The sequence below is a fragment of the Carcharodon carcharias genome, chromosome 1 (assembly GCF_017639515.1).
Source record: "Carcharodon carcharias isolate sCarCar2 chromosome 1, sCarCar2.pri, whole genome shotgun sequence".
In the NCBI taxonomy this organism is placed as follows: Eukaryota; Metazoa; Chordata; class Chondrichthyes; order Lamniformes; family Lamnidae; genus Carcharodon; species Carcharodon carcharias.
The window spans coordinates 262,659,779-262,676,070 of NC_054467.1; the positions used below are offsets into that span (position 1 = coordinate 262,659,779).

At 47.4% G+C, this 16,292-nt stretch overlaps 1 protein-coding gene across 1 annotated transcript in view; it reads left to right on the forward strand.

Moving 5' to 3' along the window:
• LOC121276017 (stress response protein NST1-like) overlaps positions 1–16,292 on the forward strand; it is a 164,696-nt gene that overhangs the window by 1,842 nt on the left and 146,562 nt on the right. The window contains exons 2-5 of the mRNA XM_041183963.1: positions 1,790–1,872; positions 6,105–6,207; positions 6,591–6,796; positions 8,360–8,443. Coding sequence (XP_041039897.1) covers positions 1,790–1,872; positions 6,105–6,207; positions 6,591–6,796; positions 8,360–8,443 — 476 coding nt within the window. The remainder of the gene's footprint in view (positions 1–1,789; positions 1,873–6,104; positions 6,208–6,590; positions 6,797–8,359; positions 8,444–16,292) is intronic.

Here is a 16,292-nt window from a genome sequence, read left to right on the forward strand (position 1 = left end):
GCTGAGACACTCAGAGATGGCGAAATCTCCACCACCCCCCACCCCCCTGAGACTGTGTCACCGAATCTCTCCCCCCCCATCCCCCTGAGACTGTGACAGTGAATATTCGCGCCCCCCAGCCCCTGAGTCTCTCAATGATGATGAATCTTCACCACCGCCTCAAGCCCGCCCTCCCCCCCACACACACACAAAGACTCTGTGGTATGAATCTGAAGGCCCCTCCCATCCCCACCACCTCTTCCCAATCCCTCTGTGACTCTCGGTGACAAGGAATCTTCATCCCCCTGAGACTCTCAGTGACAGTGAGCCTTCACCACCACCCCATCCTAGCCCTGCCTGTGGGAGTTTCTCCCAGACAGTGTTGGAATGTTGAAAGATGTGAGGCCTCAGGAATGAGAAAAATATGCTTTGTTTTTGCCTGGAGTTAGGTTTGTTTTAGATCGTGATTCTAACAGATTTTATTGTCCATTTCATGAACTGAATTGCTGGTATTCTGTTGAGACTGAAATAGCTCTTGGTCAACATTCAGCAGAATTGTATCTAAAGTATCACTCTGCTCCCAACCATATTCTGAGCCCTTGCACCTTCCTGTTAGATTGCCTTAACATCTGCTATCGTGAGGTAAGATTTTTCTCGTTGCTTGTGAGGAAAGCCAGTTACTATTCAGACGGTGGATGGTTAATGGGCGCCTGAATCTGTAGCATGGGGACTGTCTGCATTAGTAGAGAGTGAAAGAGGCATGGGCTAATCCCAGGGATACTCACACATGGATTTTGTAAAGGGGTTGATCATACTGGCTATCTTAATTGGGAGCTATTGTAACAAAAGTCAGAGTTTGAAAGTTAAGGGGGGGAAAAATATGGTAGATTTTGGTGACATTTGATAAGATGCCACATGACAGACTTGTTCCCGGTGTGTGACTTTTTTTATATTCATTCACGGGATGTGGGCCTCTCTGGCCGGGGCCAGCATTTATTGCCCATCCCTAGTTGCCCTTGGGAAGGTGGTGGTGAGCTGCCTTGAACCGCTGCAGTCCCTGTGGTGTAGGTACACCCATAGTGCTGTTAGGGAGGGAGTTCCAGGATTTTGACCCAGCATCAGTGAAGGAACGGTGATATATTTCCAAGTCAGGATGGTGAGTGAGTGACTTGAAGGGGAACTTCCAGATGGTGGTGTCCCATCTGTCTGCTGCCCTTGTCCTTCTAGATGGTAGTGGTTGTGGGTTTGGAAGGTGCTGTCTAAGGAGCCTTGGTGAATTCCTGCAGTGCACCTTGTAGATGGTACACACACTGCTGCCACTGTGCGTCGGTGGTGGTGTTTGTGGATGGGGTGCCAATCAAGCGAGCTGCTTTGTCCTGGATGGTGTTGAGGTTCTTGAGTTTTGTTGGAGCTGCACTCATCCAGGCAAGTGGGGAGTATTCTTTCACACTCCTGACTTGTGCCTTGTAGATGGCAGACAGGATTTGGAGAGTCAGGAGATGAGTTACTCGCCACAGGATTCCAGCCTCTGACCTGCAGTTGCAGCCACAGTGTTTATATAGCTAGTCCAGTTCCGTTTCTGGTCAGTGGTAACCCCCAGAATGTTCATAGTGGGGGATGGTAAACTTCCACACTGGGCACACTATGAGTGGAGAAGTACAAATGGGGTGCAGCAGGTTTTCGAAGGATGAGGACTGATGAAGACAAGCTGCAGATGCCTTGAGTGCACTGTGACACTGATGATGAGTATTTTATTTTAGAGGAATGGAATGTTTTTCCCCTAAAGTTTGTGTCCTTTTTCTTTTTGCAGAAGACCATTACCTGTCAACATTGAAGCATAAAGTCAACGTTTACCAACATAACCTGCAGGACAATCCAGCGGTGACCACTCAGGTATGGATGCAGTACGTTGGGGCACCTGCCATTCACTTTGATGCAGTGGTAGGTAATGTTCAGGGACGAGCATGGTGCTGCCAAATTGCTCGTGGTGATTCCTGCGTTTACCCGACGGAGGTGGCGGGGGTGGGTGGTGTGGTGCTGGAATGGTTTTTGAACTTCCCTGTGCGTGGATCCAGCGAGAATATGAACTTCTCACGGGCACCTGGAAAAATAGTGCCAGCCAGAGAAAACGGTGCCACTGCAGAAAACGTGTGCTTGCATTTCCTGCAACCATAAACATTTTGGGAGGAGGGGCCACCGTTAGCTCAGTTGGCTTGTCGTCTAGTTTATGGATCAGATGACTGCCAACAGCATGTGGTTAAATCCCTGTTCCGGCTGACGTAGACCTGCCACCTCATCCTACCCGTGGTTAAAAAAAAAAGTCCTGGCACTTTACTGTAGTTCAGTGAACAATTGCCGAGGAATTCGAGAAGAAGATGGTACATAGAGTAAAATCCCAATGAGTCGAATCCCAGGGGTCCTGCCCACCAATTTGTGTTAAAGCAGAGCTTTGTGATAGCTGGGGAGGCCCATTCCCACATGAGTGCAACTCTATGTATCCCAGCATGCCTACAAACGTTGTCTATGTCAAAAATGGCAGCTTCAAACGCCAGATTAAAACAAAGTAAAGCAATAAATGTGTGAAAAAGTCTTTATTCGATTTGTCCGCACCTTGCAATAGCCTGACCTTGTCTGGATCTTGAGCTTTGCGTTGAAAAATGTCACGAGTTGGATCTGGAAAAGCTCTGATTTTTTTTTTGTGCGTTCAATGTGTGTCGTCTCCAGACGTGCACGATACAAGTCCACCTTGTCGTTAGTGCAGTCAAACGTGCTTTTGATGTTTCCGTGCTGCAGCATGAGATCCTGGACCATCTCCGTGGCCTTTGGGGGCATCAGCTGAGGGAACAGGCAGCCGACATCCGATTGACAACACTTGTTAACTTTATCTCGGGTTTAGCCGCGCTCGCTCAGAGGAGGATCTCTGTCGCATGATGGCTTGCCCAGTGCTCTCTGATTTTTGGGCTCGTGCGGTCTAACTCTGGTTGGCGTGGTCATGTGACAAACTTAGACACGTTTGGCTAATCCGGACTTACCAATGTGGAATTCTGGCTTATTGTGGGCGTTGTCCTATGGAATATTCTGCCGGTGGGAGTAGTCGACATAATCGGAATTTTTGTATCATCGGAGTTTGGCTCATTGTGATTTCACTGTGTATTTGTAGATCTACATACAATGTATTAAAATCTTGGATATGGGCCCATTTCCTGTGACACCTAAATTTCAGTGATTTCCGTTTCACCCTCTGAGCTTAGCCTCTCAGCCTGTGTCACAGTGGTGTCAATCGTTTCTGGTGCCCATTGTTGAAGAGGACCATATGGCGCCATGTTCTCCAGTATAACGGGACTGCTAAATACTGTTTGTCCCCATTCTTCCCACTTCCAGCTTCTGGTGCTCCACTGCTCGCACATCACTTCAGGAAATTTGGAACCTCCGGCAACCCACTCTGTATACCACCGTCAGTCAGTCCCTGCAGTTCCCATCCCCCTTGCCTCTTGCCACAGTTCCAGCTTCCCGTCCGGATTGGGAGCCTGGAGCCGTTCCTGAATCGCTCACTTCTACTGAGGTTGCCTGCTCCCCTTCAAGTATTGGTTCCTCCCTGCCTCAGTGCACAGGGCCACAGGCTTCTCTTTCACCCAGCCACCATCTTTCGGTCAGACACGATGGGGCCAAATGGCCTGCTTCTGTGCCATAAATCATTCCGTCATCCTATCTGTCTGCTTGTTCTGACTGTGCTTCTCCGATCATGTCGTCCTCCTTGCCTTCAAGACATCTATAAGACCATAAGATGTAGGAGCAGAAGTAGGCCATTCGGCCCATCGAGTCTGCTCCGCCATTCAGTGAGATCATGGCTGATCTGATAATCCTCAACTCCACTTTCCTGCCTTTTCCCCATAACCCTTGATTCCTATTCTCATTAGAAATCTGTCTAACTCTACCTTCGATATTCTCAACAACCCAGTCTCTACAGCTCTCTGTGGTAAAGAATTCCACAGATTCACTAACCTCTGAGAGAAGATATTTCTCCTCATCCCTGTTTTAAATGGGCGACCCTTTACTCTGCGATTATGCCCCTGGTCCTAGACTCTGCCACAAGGGGAGACAACCTCTCAGCATTTAACCTGTCAAGCCCCCTGAGAATCTTATATGTTTCAATAAGGCTGCCTCCTCTTCTCCTAAACTCCAGTGAGTACAGACCCAACCTACTTAACCTCCCCTCAAGAAAATTCTTCCATATCCAGGATCAACCAAGTGAACTTTCTCTGGACTGCCTCCAATGCTCGTATATCTTTCCTTAGATAAGGGGACCAAAACTGTTCACAGTATTCTAGGTGTGGTTTAACTGGTGCCTTGTATAATTTTAGTAAGACTTCCATATTTCTATACTCCGTTCCCTTTGAAATAAAGGCCAACATTCCATTTGCCTTCCCTATTACCAGCTGAACTTGTATGTTAGCTTTTTGTGATTCATGCGCAAGGACTCCCAAGTACCTCTGTGCTGCAGCTTTCTGCAGTCTTTCTCCATTTAAATAATATTCAGCTCCTCTATTCTTCCTGGTAAAGTGCATAACCTCACATTTTCCCACGCAATATATTCCATCGGTCACTTTTTTGCCCACTCACCTAACCTGTCTATATCCCTTTCTAGACTCCTTGTGTCATCCTCACCACTTTCCTTCCCACCTATTAAAGGATCATCTGCAAATTTCACGATAGCACATTAACTTCGCTCATCTAAGTCATTAATGTATATTGTAAATAATTGGGGCCCCAGCACTGATCCCTGCGGCACTCCACTTTATTATAGGTTGCCATCCATGCCCCCCCCCGTTTCCTCTATCCATGCTAATATACTACCCCCAACACCATGGGCTGTTATCTTATTAAGGAGCCTTTCGAGTGGTACCTTATTTGAGTGCCTTTTGGAAATCCAAATATATTACATCTACTGGTTCCCCATTATCTATTCTGCTGGTTACCTCCTCAAAGAATTCTAATAAATTTGTCAGGCATGATTTCCCCTTGATGAAGCCATGCTGACTCTGCTTGATTGGATTATATAATTTGAAATGCTCTGCTATTGCATCCTTTATCCAAGACACTAACATTTTCCAATGACAGATGTTAATCTAACTGGCCAAGAGCAACTATTTTTTGTCTCCCGCCCTTTTTGAATAAGGGTGTTACACTGGCAGTTTTCCAATCCTCTGGAACTTTTCCAGAATCTAAGGATTCTTGGAAGATTACTACCAGCGCATCCACTATCTCTGGAACTGGTTTCCAAGTATAGTGGAAAAAGCAGACTCACTGTTTTCAAATACTGTGGACCCTGATTATTCCCAGGGTTTCAGTATTCTGTTGAATACTGATTATTCCGAGGTTTGTGTATTCTATGGATACTGACTCCCCTGGGGTTTTTGTATTGTGGGATTAAATTAAGCACTGGTATAAATGCTGTGGTTACAAGAGCAGGTCAGAGGCTGTGAATCCTGAAATGAGTAACTCACCTCCTGACTCCTCAAAGCCTGTCCATCATCTACAAGGCACAAGTCAGGAGTGTGTTGGAATACTCCCCACTTGCCTGGATGAGTGCAGCTCCAACAGCATCGAAACTCGACACCACCCGGGACAAAGTCCGTTTGATTGGCACCACATGCACAAACATTCACTCCCTCCACCACTGATGCACAGTAGCAGCAGTGTGCACCATCTACAAGGTGCCTGCAGGAATTCACCAAGGCTCCTGAGACAGCACCTTCCAAACCCACAATCTCTGCACCTAGAAGGACAAGGGCAGCTGATCCATGGGGCCATCACCAACTGGAAGTTCCCCTCCAAGCCATTCACCATCCTGACTTGGAAATATATCGCCGATCCTTCACTGTCGCTGGGTCAAGATCCTGGAACTCCCTCCCTAACAGCACTGTGGGTGTATGTACACCACATGTACTGCAGCGGTTCAAGAAGGCAGCTCACCACCACCTTCTGAAGGACAATTAGGGGTGGGCAGTGATAGGCAGTGACCCCCACATCCTGTGCAAGAAAAAAAAATTCCCCCAGGATTTAGATACTCAGGGGGGGGAGCTGAGAATTGCTGATAGTAATTTTTGAAATGTTCTGTCTTGCAGAGGGTGGAACGCCTGTTTAAAAATCTGGTAGAGAATAATCCAATGGAGGTTCATCCGTGCGTCTTTAATGAGGACACTGTCGGGATGGAGCATCATGGCTTTGGTAAATTGTGGCAGCAATATTCCTGCTGGCTCTTCGTGTTGACCTTTCTTCTACTTTTGTTGGAATTTGCGCACATTTCAGCAACCCTAATCCCCTCAGCCCCGGTTTTCCCTCCCTCCGGTGCTGGCATATAATTCAGTGAGGTCCTCCTTCCTCCGCTCAGTTTCTTTGGTAAATATTTTTCTCTGGGTGGGCTTATACAGTGGTTGAAGGCAGCTCAGTGACTTATTGTGTGAGCTTGCTATGTGCAAATTGGCTGCTGCTTTTGTTGGCATTCGCCATTGGCTGGAAAGCACCGTGGGGGCGCCCTGAGGTATTGCAAAGCGCTCTCGAAACCTCGTGTTTACAATGGTGTGTGTTAGCTGATTGTGTCGATCCTTTAGGAGTAGAATCGAGCGAGGAGGAGGATGATGATTACACCTATGAAGATGAAGACTATTCCAATGACGATGATGACCACAATGTGAACACGTTTTGTGGACTGCGGCGAAATTTCCTCTCTGATATTCCAGAGTTGTCATCCAAGCGTAAAGATATTACAGATCCATACAGTATACAAGACACCAATTCATATCGAGGGTCTGCCGAGGTGAGTAAACTTAAGAAATTCAACTGCGCAGCACTTTACTGCAGGGGTTTTGTCTCGTTCAACTGCAGGTTTTACCCGAAAGGGACTGTCAGTCTCAGTGAGACCCCGTCTATCTTGGGGCTGGGTTCAATGTTTCAGTGAGATCCAGTCCTGTCCCGGGTCTGTGTCAGTCTCAGTGTGATCCTGTCCTGTCCCAGGTCTTTGTCAGTCTCAGTGAGATCCTGTCCTGTCCCCAGGTCTGTGTCAGTCTCAGTGAGATCCTGTCCTGTCCTGGGTCTGTGTCAGTCTGTGAGATCCTGTCCTGTCCCAGGTCTGTGTTAGTCTCAGTGAGATCCTGTCCTGTCCTGGGTCTGTGTCAGTCTCAGTGTGATCCTGTCCTGTCCCTGGTCTGTGTCAGTCTCAGTGAGATCCTATCCTGTCCCTGGTCTGTGTCAGTGTCAGTGAGATCCTGTCCTGTCCTGGGTCTGTGTCAGTTTCAGTGAGATCCTGTCCTGTCCTGGGTCTGTGTCGGTCTCAGTGAGATCCTGTCCTGTCCCAGGTCTGTGTCAGTCTCAGTGAGATCCTGTCCTGTCCTGGGTCTGTGTCAGTCTCAGTGTGATCCTGTCCTGTCCTGGGTCTGTGTTAGTCTCAGTGTGATCCTGTCCTGTCCTGGGTCTGTGTCAGTCTCAGTGTGATCCTGTCCTGGGTCTGTGTTAGTCTCAGTGTGATCCTGTCCTGTCCTGGGTCTGTGTCAGTGTCAGTGAGATCCTGTCCTGTCCTGGGTCTGTGTCGGTCTCAGTGAGATCCTGTCCTGTCCTTGGTCTGTGTCAGTCTCAGTGAGATCCTGTCCTGTCCTTGGTCTGTGTCAGTCTCAGTGAGATCCTGTCCTGTCCTGTGTCTGTGTCAGTCTCAGTGTGATCCTGTCCTCTCCCGGGTCTGTGTCAGTCTCAGTGAGATCCTGTCCTGTCCCGGGTCTGTGTCAGTCTCAGTGTGATCCTGTCCTGTCCCAGGTCTGTGTCAGTCTCAGTGTGATCCTGTCCTGTCCTGGGTCTGTGTCAGTCTCAGTGTGGTCCTGTCCTGGGTCTGTGTTAGTCTCAGTGTGATCCTGTCCTGTCCTGGGTCTGTGTCAGTCTCAGTGAGATCCTGTCCTGTCCTGGGTCTGTGTCAGTCTCAGTGTGATCCTGTCTTGTCCTGGGTCTGTGTCAGTGTCAGTGAGATCCTGTCCTGTCCTGGGTCTGTTTCGGTCTCAGTGAGATCCTATCCTGTCCCGGGTCTGTGTCAGTCTCAGTGTGATCCTGTCCTGTCCCGGGTCTGTGTCAGTCTCAGTGTGATCCTGTCCTGTCCCGGGTCTGTGTCAGTCTCAGTGAGATCCTGTCCTGTCCCGGGTCTGTGTCAGTCTCAGTGAGATCCTGTCCTGTCCCGGGTCTGTGTCGGTCTTAGTGAGATCCTATCCTGTCCCTGGTTTGTGTCAGTCTCAGTGAGATCCTGTCCTGTCCCGGGTGTGGGGTCTCGGTCTCAGTGAGCGTTTGGATGCTGTTGGTGTGCTCTGATGCAGTTTCACTTCCATTATGATGTGTTTTGCAGGAGGCAGAGAGAATTGGTCAAGAATTGGTTAATGAAGAAGAACAGGCTAAAAGGAAGGCTGAGAAACGAAGACTTAAGAAAAAAGTGAGTGTCTGAGTGGATTGTGTTATGTTGACGCAGGGCCCCGGTTTCTGATCTGTGCTCTAGGTAACTGTATTTACACAGGGCTCCTGTTTCTGATCCGTGCTCTAGGTAACTGTATTTACACAGGGCTCCTGTTTCTGATCTGTGCTGTAGGTAACTGTATTTACACAGGGCTCCTGTTTCTGATCAGTGCCCTAGGTAACTGTATTTACACAGGGCTCCTGTTTTTGATCCGTGCCCTAGGTAACTGTATTTACACAGGGCTCCTGTTTCTGATCCGTGCTCTAGGTAACTGTATTTACACAGGGCTCCTGTTTCTGATCTGTGCCCTAGGTAACTGTATTTACACAGGGCTCCTGTTTCTGATCTGTGCATTAGGTAACTGTATTTACACAGGGCTCCTCTTTCTGATCTGTGCCCTAGGTAACTGTATTTACACAGGGCTCCTGTTTTGATCTGTGCTCTAGGTAACCGTATTTACACAGGGCTCCTGTTTCTGATCTGTACCCTTGGTAACTGTATTTACACAGGGCTCCTGTTTCTGATCTGTGCCCTAGGTAACTGTATTTACACAGGGCTCCTGTTTCTGATCTGTGCTCTAGGTAACTGTATTTACACAGGGCTCCTGTTTCTGATCTGTGCCCCAGGTAACTGTATTTACACAGGACTCCTGTTTCTGAACTCTGCTCTAGGTAACTGTATTTACACAGGGCCCCGGTTTCTGATCTGTGCTCTAGGTAACTGTATTTACACAGGGCTCCTGTTTCTGATCTGTGCCCTATTAACTGTATTTACACAGGGCTCCTGTTTCTGATCTGTGCCCTAGGTAACTGTATTTAAACAAGGCTCCTGTTTCTGATCTCTGCTCTAGGTAACTGTATTTACACAGGGCTCCTGTTTCTGATCCATGCCCCAGGTAACTGTATTTAGACAGGGCTCCTGTTTCTGATCCGTGCCCCAGGTAACTGTACTTACACAGGGCACCTGTTTCTGATATGTACCCTAGGTAACTGTATTTACACAGGGCTCCTGTTTCTGATCTGTACCCAAGGTAACTGTATTTACACAGGGCTCCTGTTTCTGATCTGTGCCCTAGGTAACTGTATTTACACAGGGCTCCTGTTTCTGATCTGTGACCTAGGTAACTGTATTTATACAGGTCTCCTGTTTCTGATCTGTGCCCTAGGTAACTGTATTTACACAGGGCTCCTGTTTCTGATCTCTGCTCTAGGTAACTGTATTTACACAGGGCCCCAGTTTCTGATCTGTGCTCTAGGTAACTGTATTTACACAGGGCCCCGGTTTCTGATCTGTGCTCTAGGTAACTGCATTTACACAGGGCTCCTGTTTCTGATCTGTGCCCTAGGTAACTGTATTTACACAGGGCTCCTGTTTCTGATCTGTGCTCTAGGTAACTGTATTTACACTGGGCTCCTGTTTCTGATCCGTGCCCCAGGTAACTGTATTTAGACAGGGCTCCTGTTTCTGATCCGTGCCCCAGGTAACTGTATTTAGACAGAGCTCCTGTTTCTGATCCGTGCCCCAGGTAACTGTATTTACACAGGGCTCCTGTTTCTGACCTGTACCCTAGGTAACTGTATTTACACAGGGCTCATGTTTCTGATCTGTACCCTAGGTAACTGTATTTACACAGGGCTCCTGTTTCTGATCCGTGCTCTTGGTAACTGTATTTAAACAGGGCTCCTGTTTCTGATCTGTGCCCTAGGTAACTGTATTTACACAGGGCTCCTGTTTCTGATCCGTGCCCTAGGTAACTGTATTTACACAGGGTTCCTGTTTCTGATCCGTGCCCTAGGTAACTGTATTTACACAGGGCTCCTGTTTCTGATCTGTGCTCTAGGTAACAGCATTTACACAGGGCTCCTGTTTCTGATCTGTGCCCTAGGTAACTGTATTTACACAGGGATCCTGTTTCTGATCTGTGCTCTAGGTAACTGTATTTACACAGGGCTCCTGTTTCTGATCACTGCTCTAGGTAACTGTATTTACACTGGGCTCCTGTTTCTGATCCGTGCCCCAGGTAACTGTATTTAGACAGGGCTCCTGTTTCTGATCCGTGCCCCAGGTAACTGTATTTACACAGGGCTCCTGTTTCTGATCTGTGCTCTAGGTAACAGCATTTACACAGGACTCCTGTTTCTGATCCGTGCTGTAGGTAACTGTATTTACATAGGGCTCCTGTTTCTGATCTGTGCCCTTGGTAACTGTATTTACACAGGGCTCCTGTTTCTGATCTGTACCCTAGGTAACTGTATTCACACAGGGCTCCTGTTTCTGATCCGTGCCCTCTGTAACTGTATTTACACAGGACTTCTGTTTCTGATCCGTGCCCCAGGAAACTGCATTTACACAGGGCTCCTGTTTCTGATCCGTGCTCTAGGTAACTGGATTTTACACAGGGCTCCTGTTTCTGATCCGTGCTCTGGGTTACTGTATTTACACTGGGCTCCTGTTTCTGATCCCTGCTCTAGGTAACTGTATTTACACAGGGCCCCGGTTTCTGATCCGTGCCCTAGGTAACTGTATTTACACAGTGCCCCGGTTTCTGATCTGTGCTGTAGGTAACTGTATTTATACATGGCTCCTGTTTCTGATCCGTGCTCTAGGTAACTGTATTTACACAGGGCTCCTGTTTCTGATCCGTGCTCTAGGTAACTGTATTTTCACAGGGCTCCTGTTTCTGATCCGTGCTCTAGCTAACTGTATTTACACAGGACTCCTGTTTCTGACCTGTGCCCTAGGTCATTGTATTTACACAGGGTTCCTGTTTCTGATCCGTGCCCTAGGTAATTGTATTTACACAGGGCTCCTGTTTCTGATCTGTACCCTAGTTAACTGTATTTACACAGGGCTCCTGTTTCTGATCCGTGCCCCAGGTAACTGTCTTTAGACAGGGCTCCTGTTTCTGATCCGTTCCCCAGGTAACTGTTTTTACACAGGGCTCCTGTTTCTGATCCGTGCCCTAGGTAACTGTATTTACACAGGGTTCCTGTTTCTGATCCGTGCCCAAGGTAACTGTATTTACACAGGGCTCCTGTTTCTGATCTGTGCTCTAGGTAACAGCATTTACACAGGGCTCCTGTTTCTGATCTGTGCCCTAGGTAACTGTATTTACACAGGGCTCCTGTTTCTGATCTGTGCTCTAGGTAACTGTATTTACACAGGGCTCCTGTTTCTGATCACTGCTCTAGGTAACTGTATTTACACTGGGCTCCTGTTTCTGATCCGTGCCCCAGGTAACTGTATTTAGACAGGGCTCCTGTTTCTGATCCGTGCCCCAGGTAACTGTATTTACACAGGGCTCCTGTTTCTGACCTGTACCCTAGGTAACTGTATTTACACAGGGCTCGTGTTTCTGATCTGTGCCCTAGGTAACTGTATTTACACAGGGCTCCTGTTTCTGATCTGTGCTCTAGGTAACTGTATTTTCACAGGGCCCCTGTTTCTGATCTGTTCCCCAGGTAACTGTATTTACACAGGGCTCCTGTTTCTGATCTGTGCCCTAGGTAACTGTATTTACACAGGGCTCCTGTTTCTGATCCGTGCTCTAGGTAACTGTATTTACACAGGGCTCCTGTTTCTGATCCTGCCCTATGTAACTGTATTTACACAGGGCTCCTGTTTCTGATCCGTGCCCTAGGTAACTGTATTTAAACAGGGCTCCTGTTTCTGATCCATGCCCTAGGTAACTGTATTTACACAGGGCTCCTGTTTCTGATCCGTGCCCTAGGTAAACGTATTTACACAGGGCTCCTATTTCTGATCCGTGCCATAGGTAACTGTATTTACACAGGGCTCCTGTTTCTGATCTGTGCTCTAGGTAACTGTATTTAAGCAGGGCTCCTGTTTCTGATCTGTGCCCTAGGTAACTGTATTTACACACGGTTCCTGTTTCTGATCCGTGCCCTAGGTAACTGTATTTACACAGGGCTCCTGTTTCTGATCTGTACCCTAGTTAACTGTATTTACACAGGGCTTCTGTTTTTGATTCATGCCCCAGGTAACTGTATTTAGACAGGGCTCCTGTTTCTGATCTGTGCTCTAGGTAACTGTATTTAAGCAGGGCTCCTGTTTCTGATCTGTGCCCTAGGTAACTGTATTTACACACGGTTCCTGTTTCTGATCCGTGCCCTAGGTAACTGTATTTACACAGGGCTCCTGTTTCTGATCTGTACCCTAGTTAACTGTATTTACACAGGGCTTCTGTTTTTGATTCATGCCCCAGGTAACTGTATTTAGACAGGGCTCCTGTTTCTGATCCGTCCCCCAGGTAACTGTATTTATACAGGGCTCCTGTTTCTGATCCGTGCCTCAGGTAACTGTCTTTAGGCAGGGCTCCTGTTTCTGATCCGTTCCCCAGGTAACTGTATTTACACAGGGCTCCTGTTTCTGATCCGTGCCCTAGGTAACTGTATTTACACAGGGTTCCTGTTTCTGATCTGTGCCCTAGGTAACTGTATTTACACAGGGCTCCTGTTTCTGATCTGTACCCTAGGTAACTGTATTTACACAGGGCTCCTGTTTCTGATCTGTGCTCTAGGTAACTGTATTTACAAAGGGCTCCTGTTTCTGATCTCTGCTCTACGTAACTGTATTTACACAGGTCCCCGGTTTCTGATCTCTGCTCTAGGTAACTGTATTTACACTGGGCTCCTGTTTCTGATCCGTGCCCCAGGAAACTGTATTTAGACAGGGCTCCTGTTTCTGATCTGTGCCCCAGGTAACTGTATTTACACAGGGCTCCTGTTTCTGACCAGTACCTTAGGTAACTGTATTTACACAGGGCTCCTGTTTCTGATCTGTGCCCGAGGTAACTGTATTTACACAGGGCCCCTGTTTCTGATCTGTGCTCTAGGTAACTGTATTTACACAGGGCTCCTGTTTCTGATCTGTTCCCCAGGTAACTGTATTTACACAGGGCTCCTGTTTCTGAACTGTGCCCTAGGTAACTGTATTTACACAGGGCTCCTGTTTCTGATCCGTGCTCTAGGTAACTGTATTTACACAGGGCTCCTGTTTCTGATCTGTGCCCTAGGTAACTGTATTTAGACAGTGCCCCTGTTTCTGATCTGTGCTGTAGGTAACTGTATTTATACGTGGCTCCTGTTTCTGATCCGTGCTCTAGGTAACTGTATTTACACAGCGCTCCTGTTTCTGATCTGTACCCTTGATAACTGTATTTACACAGGGCTCCTGTTTCTGATCTGTGCCCTTGGTCACTGTATTTACACAGGGCTCCAGTTTCTGATCTGTGCTTTAGGTAACTGTATTTACACCGGGCTCCTGTTTCTGATCTGTGCCCTAGGTTACTGTATTTACACAGGGCTCCTTTTTCTGATCTCTGCTCTTGGTAACTGTATTTACACAGGGCCCCGGTTTCTGATCTGTGCTCTAGGTAACTGTATTTACTCAGGGCTCCTGTTTCTGATCTGTGCTCTTGGTAACTGTATTTACACAGGGCTCCTGTTTCTGATCTGTGCCCTAGGTAACTGTATTCACACAGGGCTCATGTTTCTGATCCGTGCCCTCTGTAACTGTATTTACACAGGACTTCTGTTTCTGATCCGTGCCCCAGGAAACTGTATTTACACAGGGCTCCTGTTTCTGATCTGTACCCTAGGTAACTGTATTTACACAGGGCTCCTGTTTCTGATCTGTGCCCTAGGTAACTGTATTTACACAGGGCTCCTGTTTCTGATCTGTGCTCTAGGTAACTGTATTTACACAGGGCTCCTGTTTCTGATCTGTTCCCCAGGTATCTGTATTTACACAGGGCTCCTGTTTCTGATCTGTGCCCTAGGTAACTGTATATACACAGGGCTCCTGTTTCTGATCTGTACCCTAAGGAAACTGTATATACACAGGGCTCCTGTTTCTGATCTGTGCCCTAGGTAACTGTATTTACACCGGGCTCCTGTTTCTGACCAGTACCCTAGGTAACTGTATTTACACAGGGCTCCTGTTTCTGATCTGTGCCCGAGGTAACTGTATTTACACAGGGCCCCTTTTTCTGATCTGTGCTCTAGGTATCTGTATTTACACAGGGCTCCTGTTTCTGATCTGTGCCCTAGGTAACTGTATTTACACAGGGCTCCTGTTTCTGATCCGTGCTCTAGGTAACTGTATTTACACAGGGCTCCTGTTTCTGATCTGTGCCCTAGGTAACTGTATTTAGACAGTGCCCCTGTTTCTGATCTGTGCTGTAGGTAACTGTATTTATACATGGCTCCTGTTTCTGATCCGTGCTCTAGTTAACTGTATTTACACAGCGCTCCTGTTTCTGATCTGTACCCTTGGTAACTGTATTTACACAGGGCTCCTGTTTCTGATCTGTGTCCTTGGTCACTGTATTTACACAGGGCTCCTGTTTCTGATCTGTGCTTTAGGTAACTGTATTTACACCGGGTTCCTGTTTCTATTCTGTGCCCTAGGTTACTGTATTTACACAGGGCTCCTGTTTCTGATCTCTGCTCTTGGTAACTGTATTTACACAGAGCCCCGGTTTCTGATCTGTGCTCTAGGTAACTGTATTTACATAGGGCTCCTGTTTCTGATCTGTGCCCTATTAACTGTATTTACACATGGCTCCTGTTTCTGATCTGTGCTCTAGGTAACTGTATTTACACAGCGCTCCTGTTTCTGATCTGTACCCTTGGTAACTGTATTTACACAGGGCTCCTGTTTCTGACCTGTGCCCTAGGTAACTGTATTTACACTGGGCTCCTGTTTCTGATCTGTGCTTTCGGTAAGTGTATTTACACAGGGCTCCTGTTTCTGATCTGTGCCCTAGGTTACTGTATTTCCACAGGGCTCCTGTTTCTGATCTCTGCTCTAGGTAACTGTATTTACACAGGGCCCCGGTTTCTGATCTGTGCTCTAGGTAACTGTATTTACATAGGGCTCCTGTTTCTGATCTGTGCCCTAGGTTACTGTATTTCCACAGGGCTCCTGTTTCTGATCTCTGCTCTAGGTAACTGTATTTACACAGGGCCCCGGTTTCTGATCTGTGCTCTAGGTAACTGTATTTACACAGGGCTCCTGTTTCTGATCTGTGCCCTATTAACTGTATTTACACAGGGCTCCTGTTTCTGATCCGTGCTCTTGGTAACTGTATTTACACAGGGCCCCTGTTTCTGATCTGTGCCCTAGGTAACTGTATTTACACAGGGCTCCTGTTTCTGATCTCTGCTCTAGGTAACTGTATTTACACAGGGCTCCTGTTCCTTACCAGTGCCCCAGGTAACTGTATTTAGACAGGGCTCCTGTTTCTGATCCGTGCCCCTGGTAACTGTATTTACACAGGGCTCCTGTTTCTGACCTGTGCCCTAGGTAACTTTATTTACACAGGGCTCCTGTTTCTGATCCGTGCTCTAGGTAACTGTATTTACACAGGGCTCCTGTTTCTGATCTGTGCCCTAGGTAACTGTATTTAGACAGTGCCCCTGTTTCTGATCTGTGCTGTAGGTAACTGTATTTATACATGGCTCCTGTTTCTGATCCGTGCTCTAGGTAACTGTATTTACACAGCGCTCCTGTTTCTGATCGGTACCCTTAGTAACTGTATTTACACAGGTCTCCTGTTTCTGATCTGTGCCCTTGGTCATTGTATTTGCTCAGGGCTCCTGTTTCTGATCTGTGCTTTAGGTAACTGTATTTACACCGGGCTCCTGTTTCTGATCTGTGCCCTAGGTTACTGTATTTACACAGGGCTCCTGTTTCTGATCTCTGCTCTTGGTAACTGTATTTACACAGGGCCCCGGTTTCTGATCTGTGCTCTAGGTAACTGTATTTACCCAGGGCTCCTGTTTCTGATCTGTGCCCTATTAAC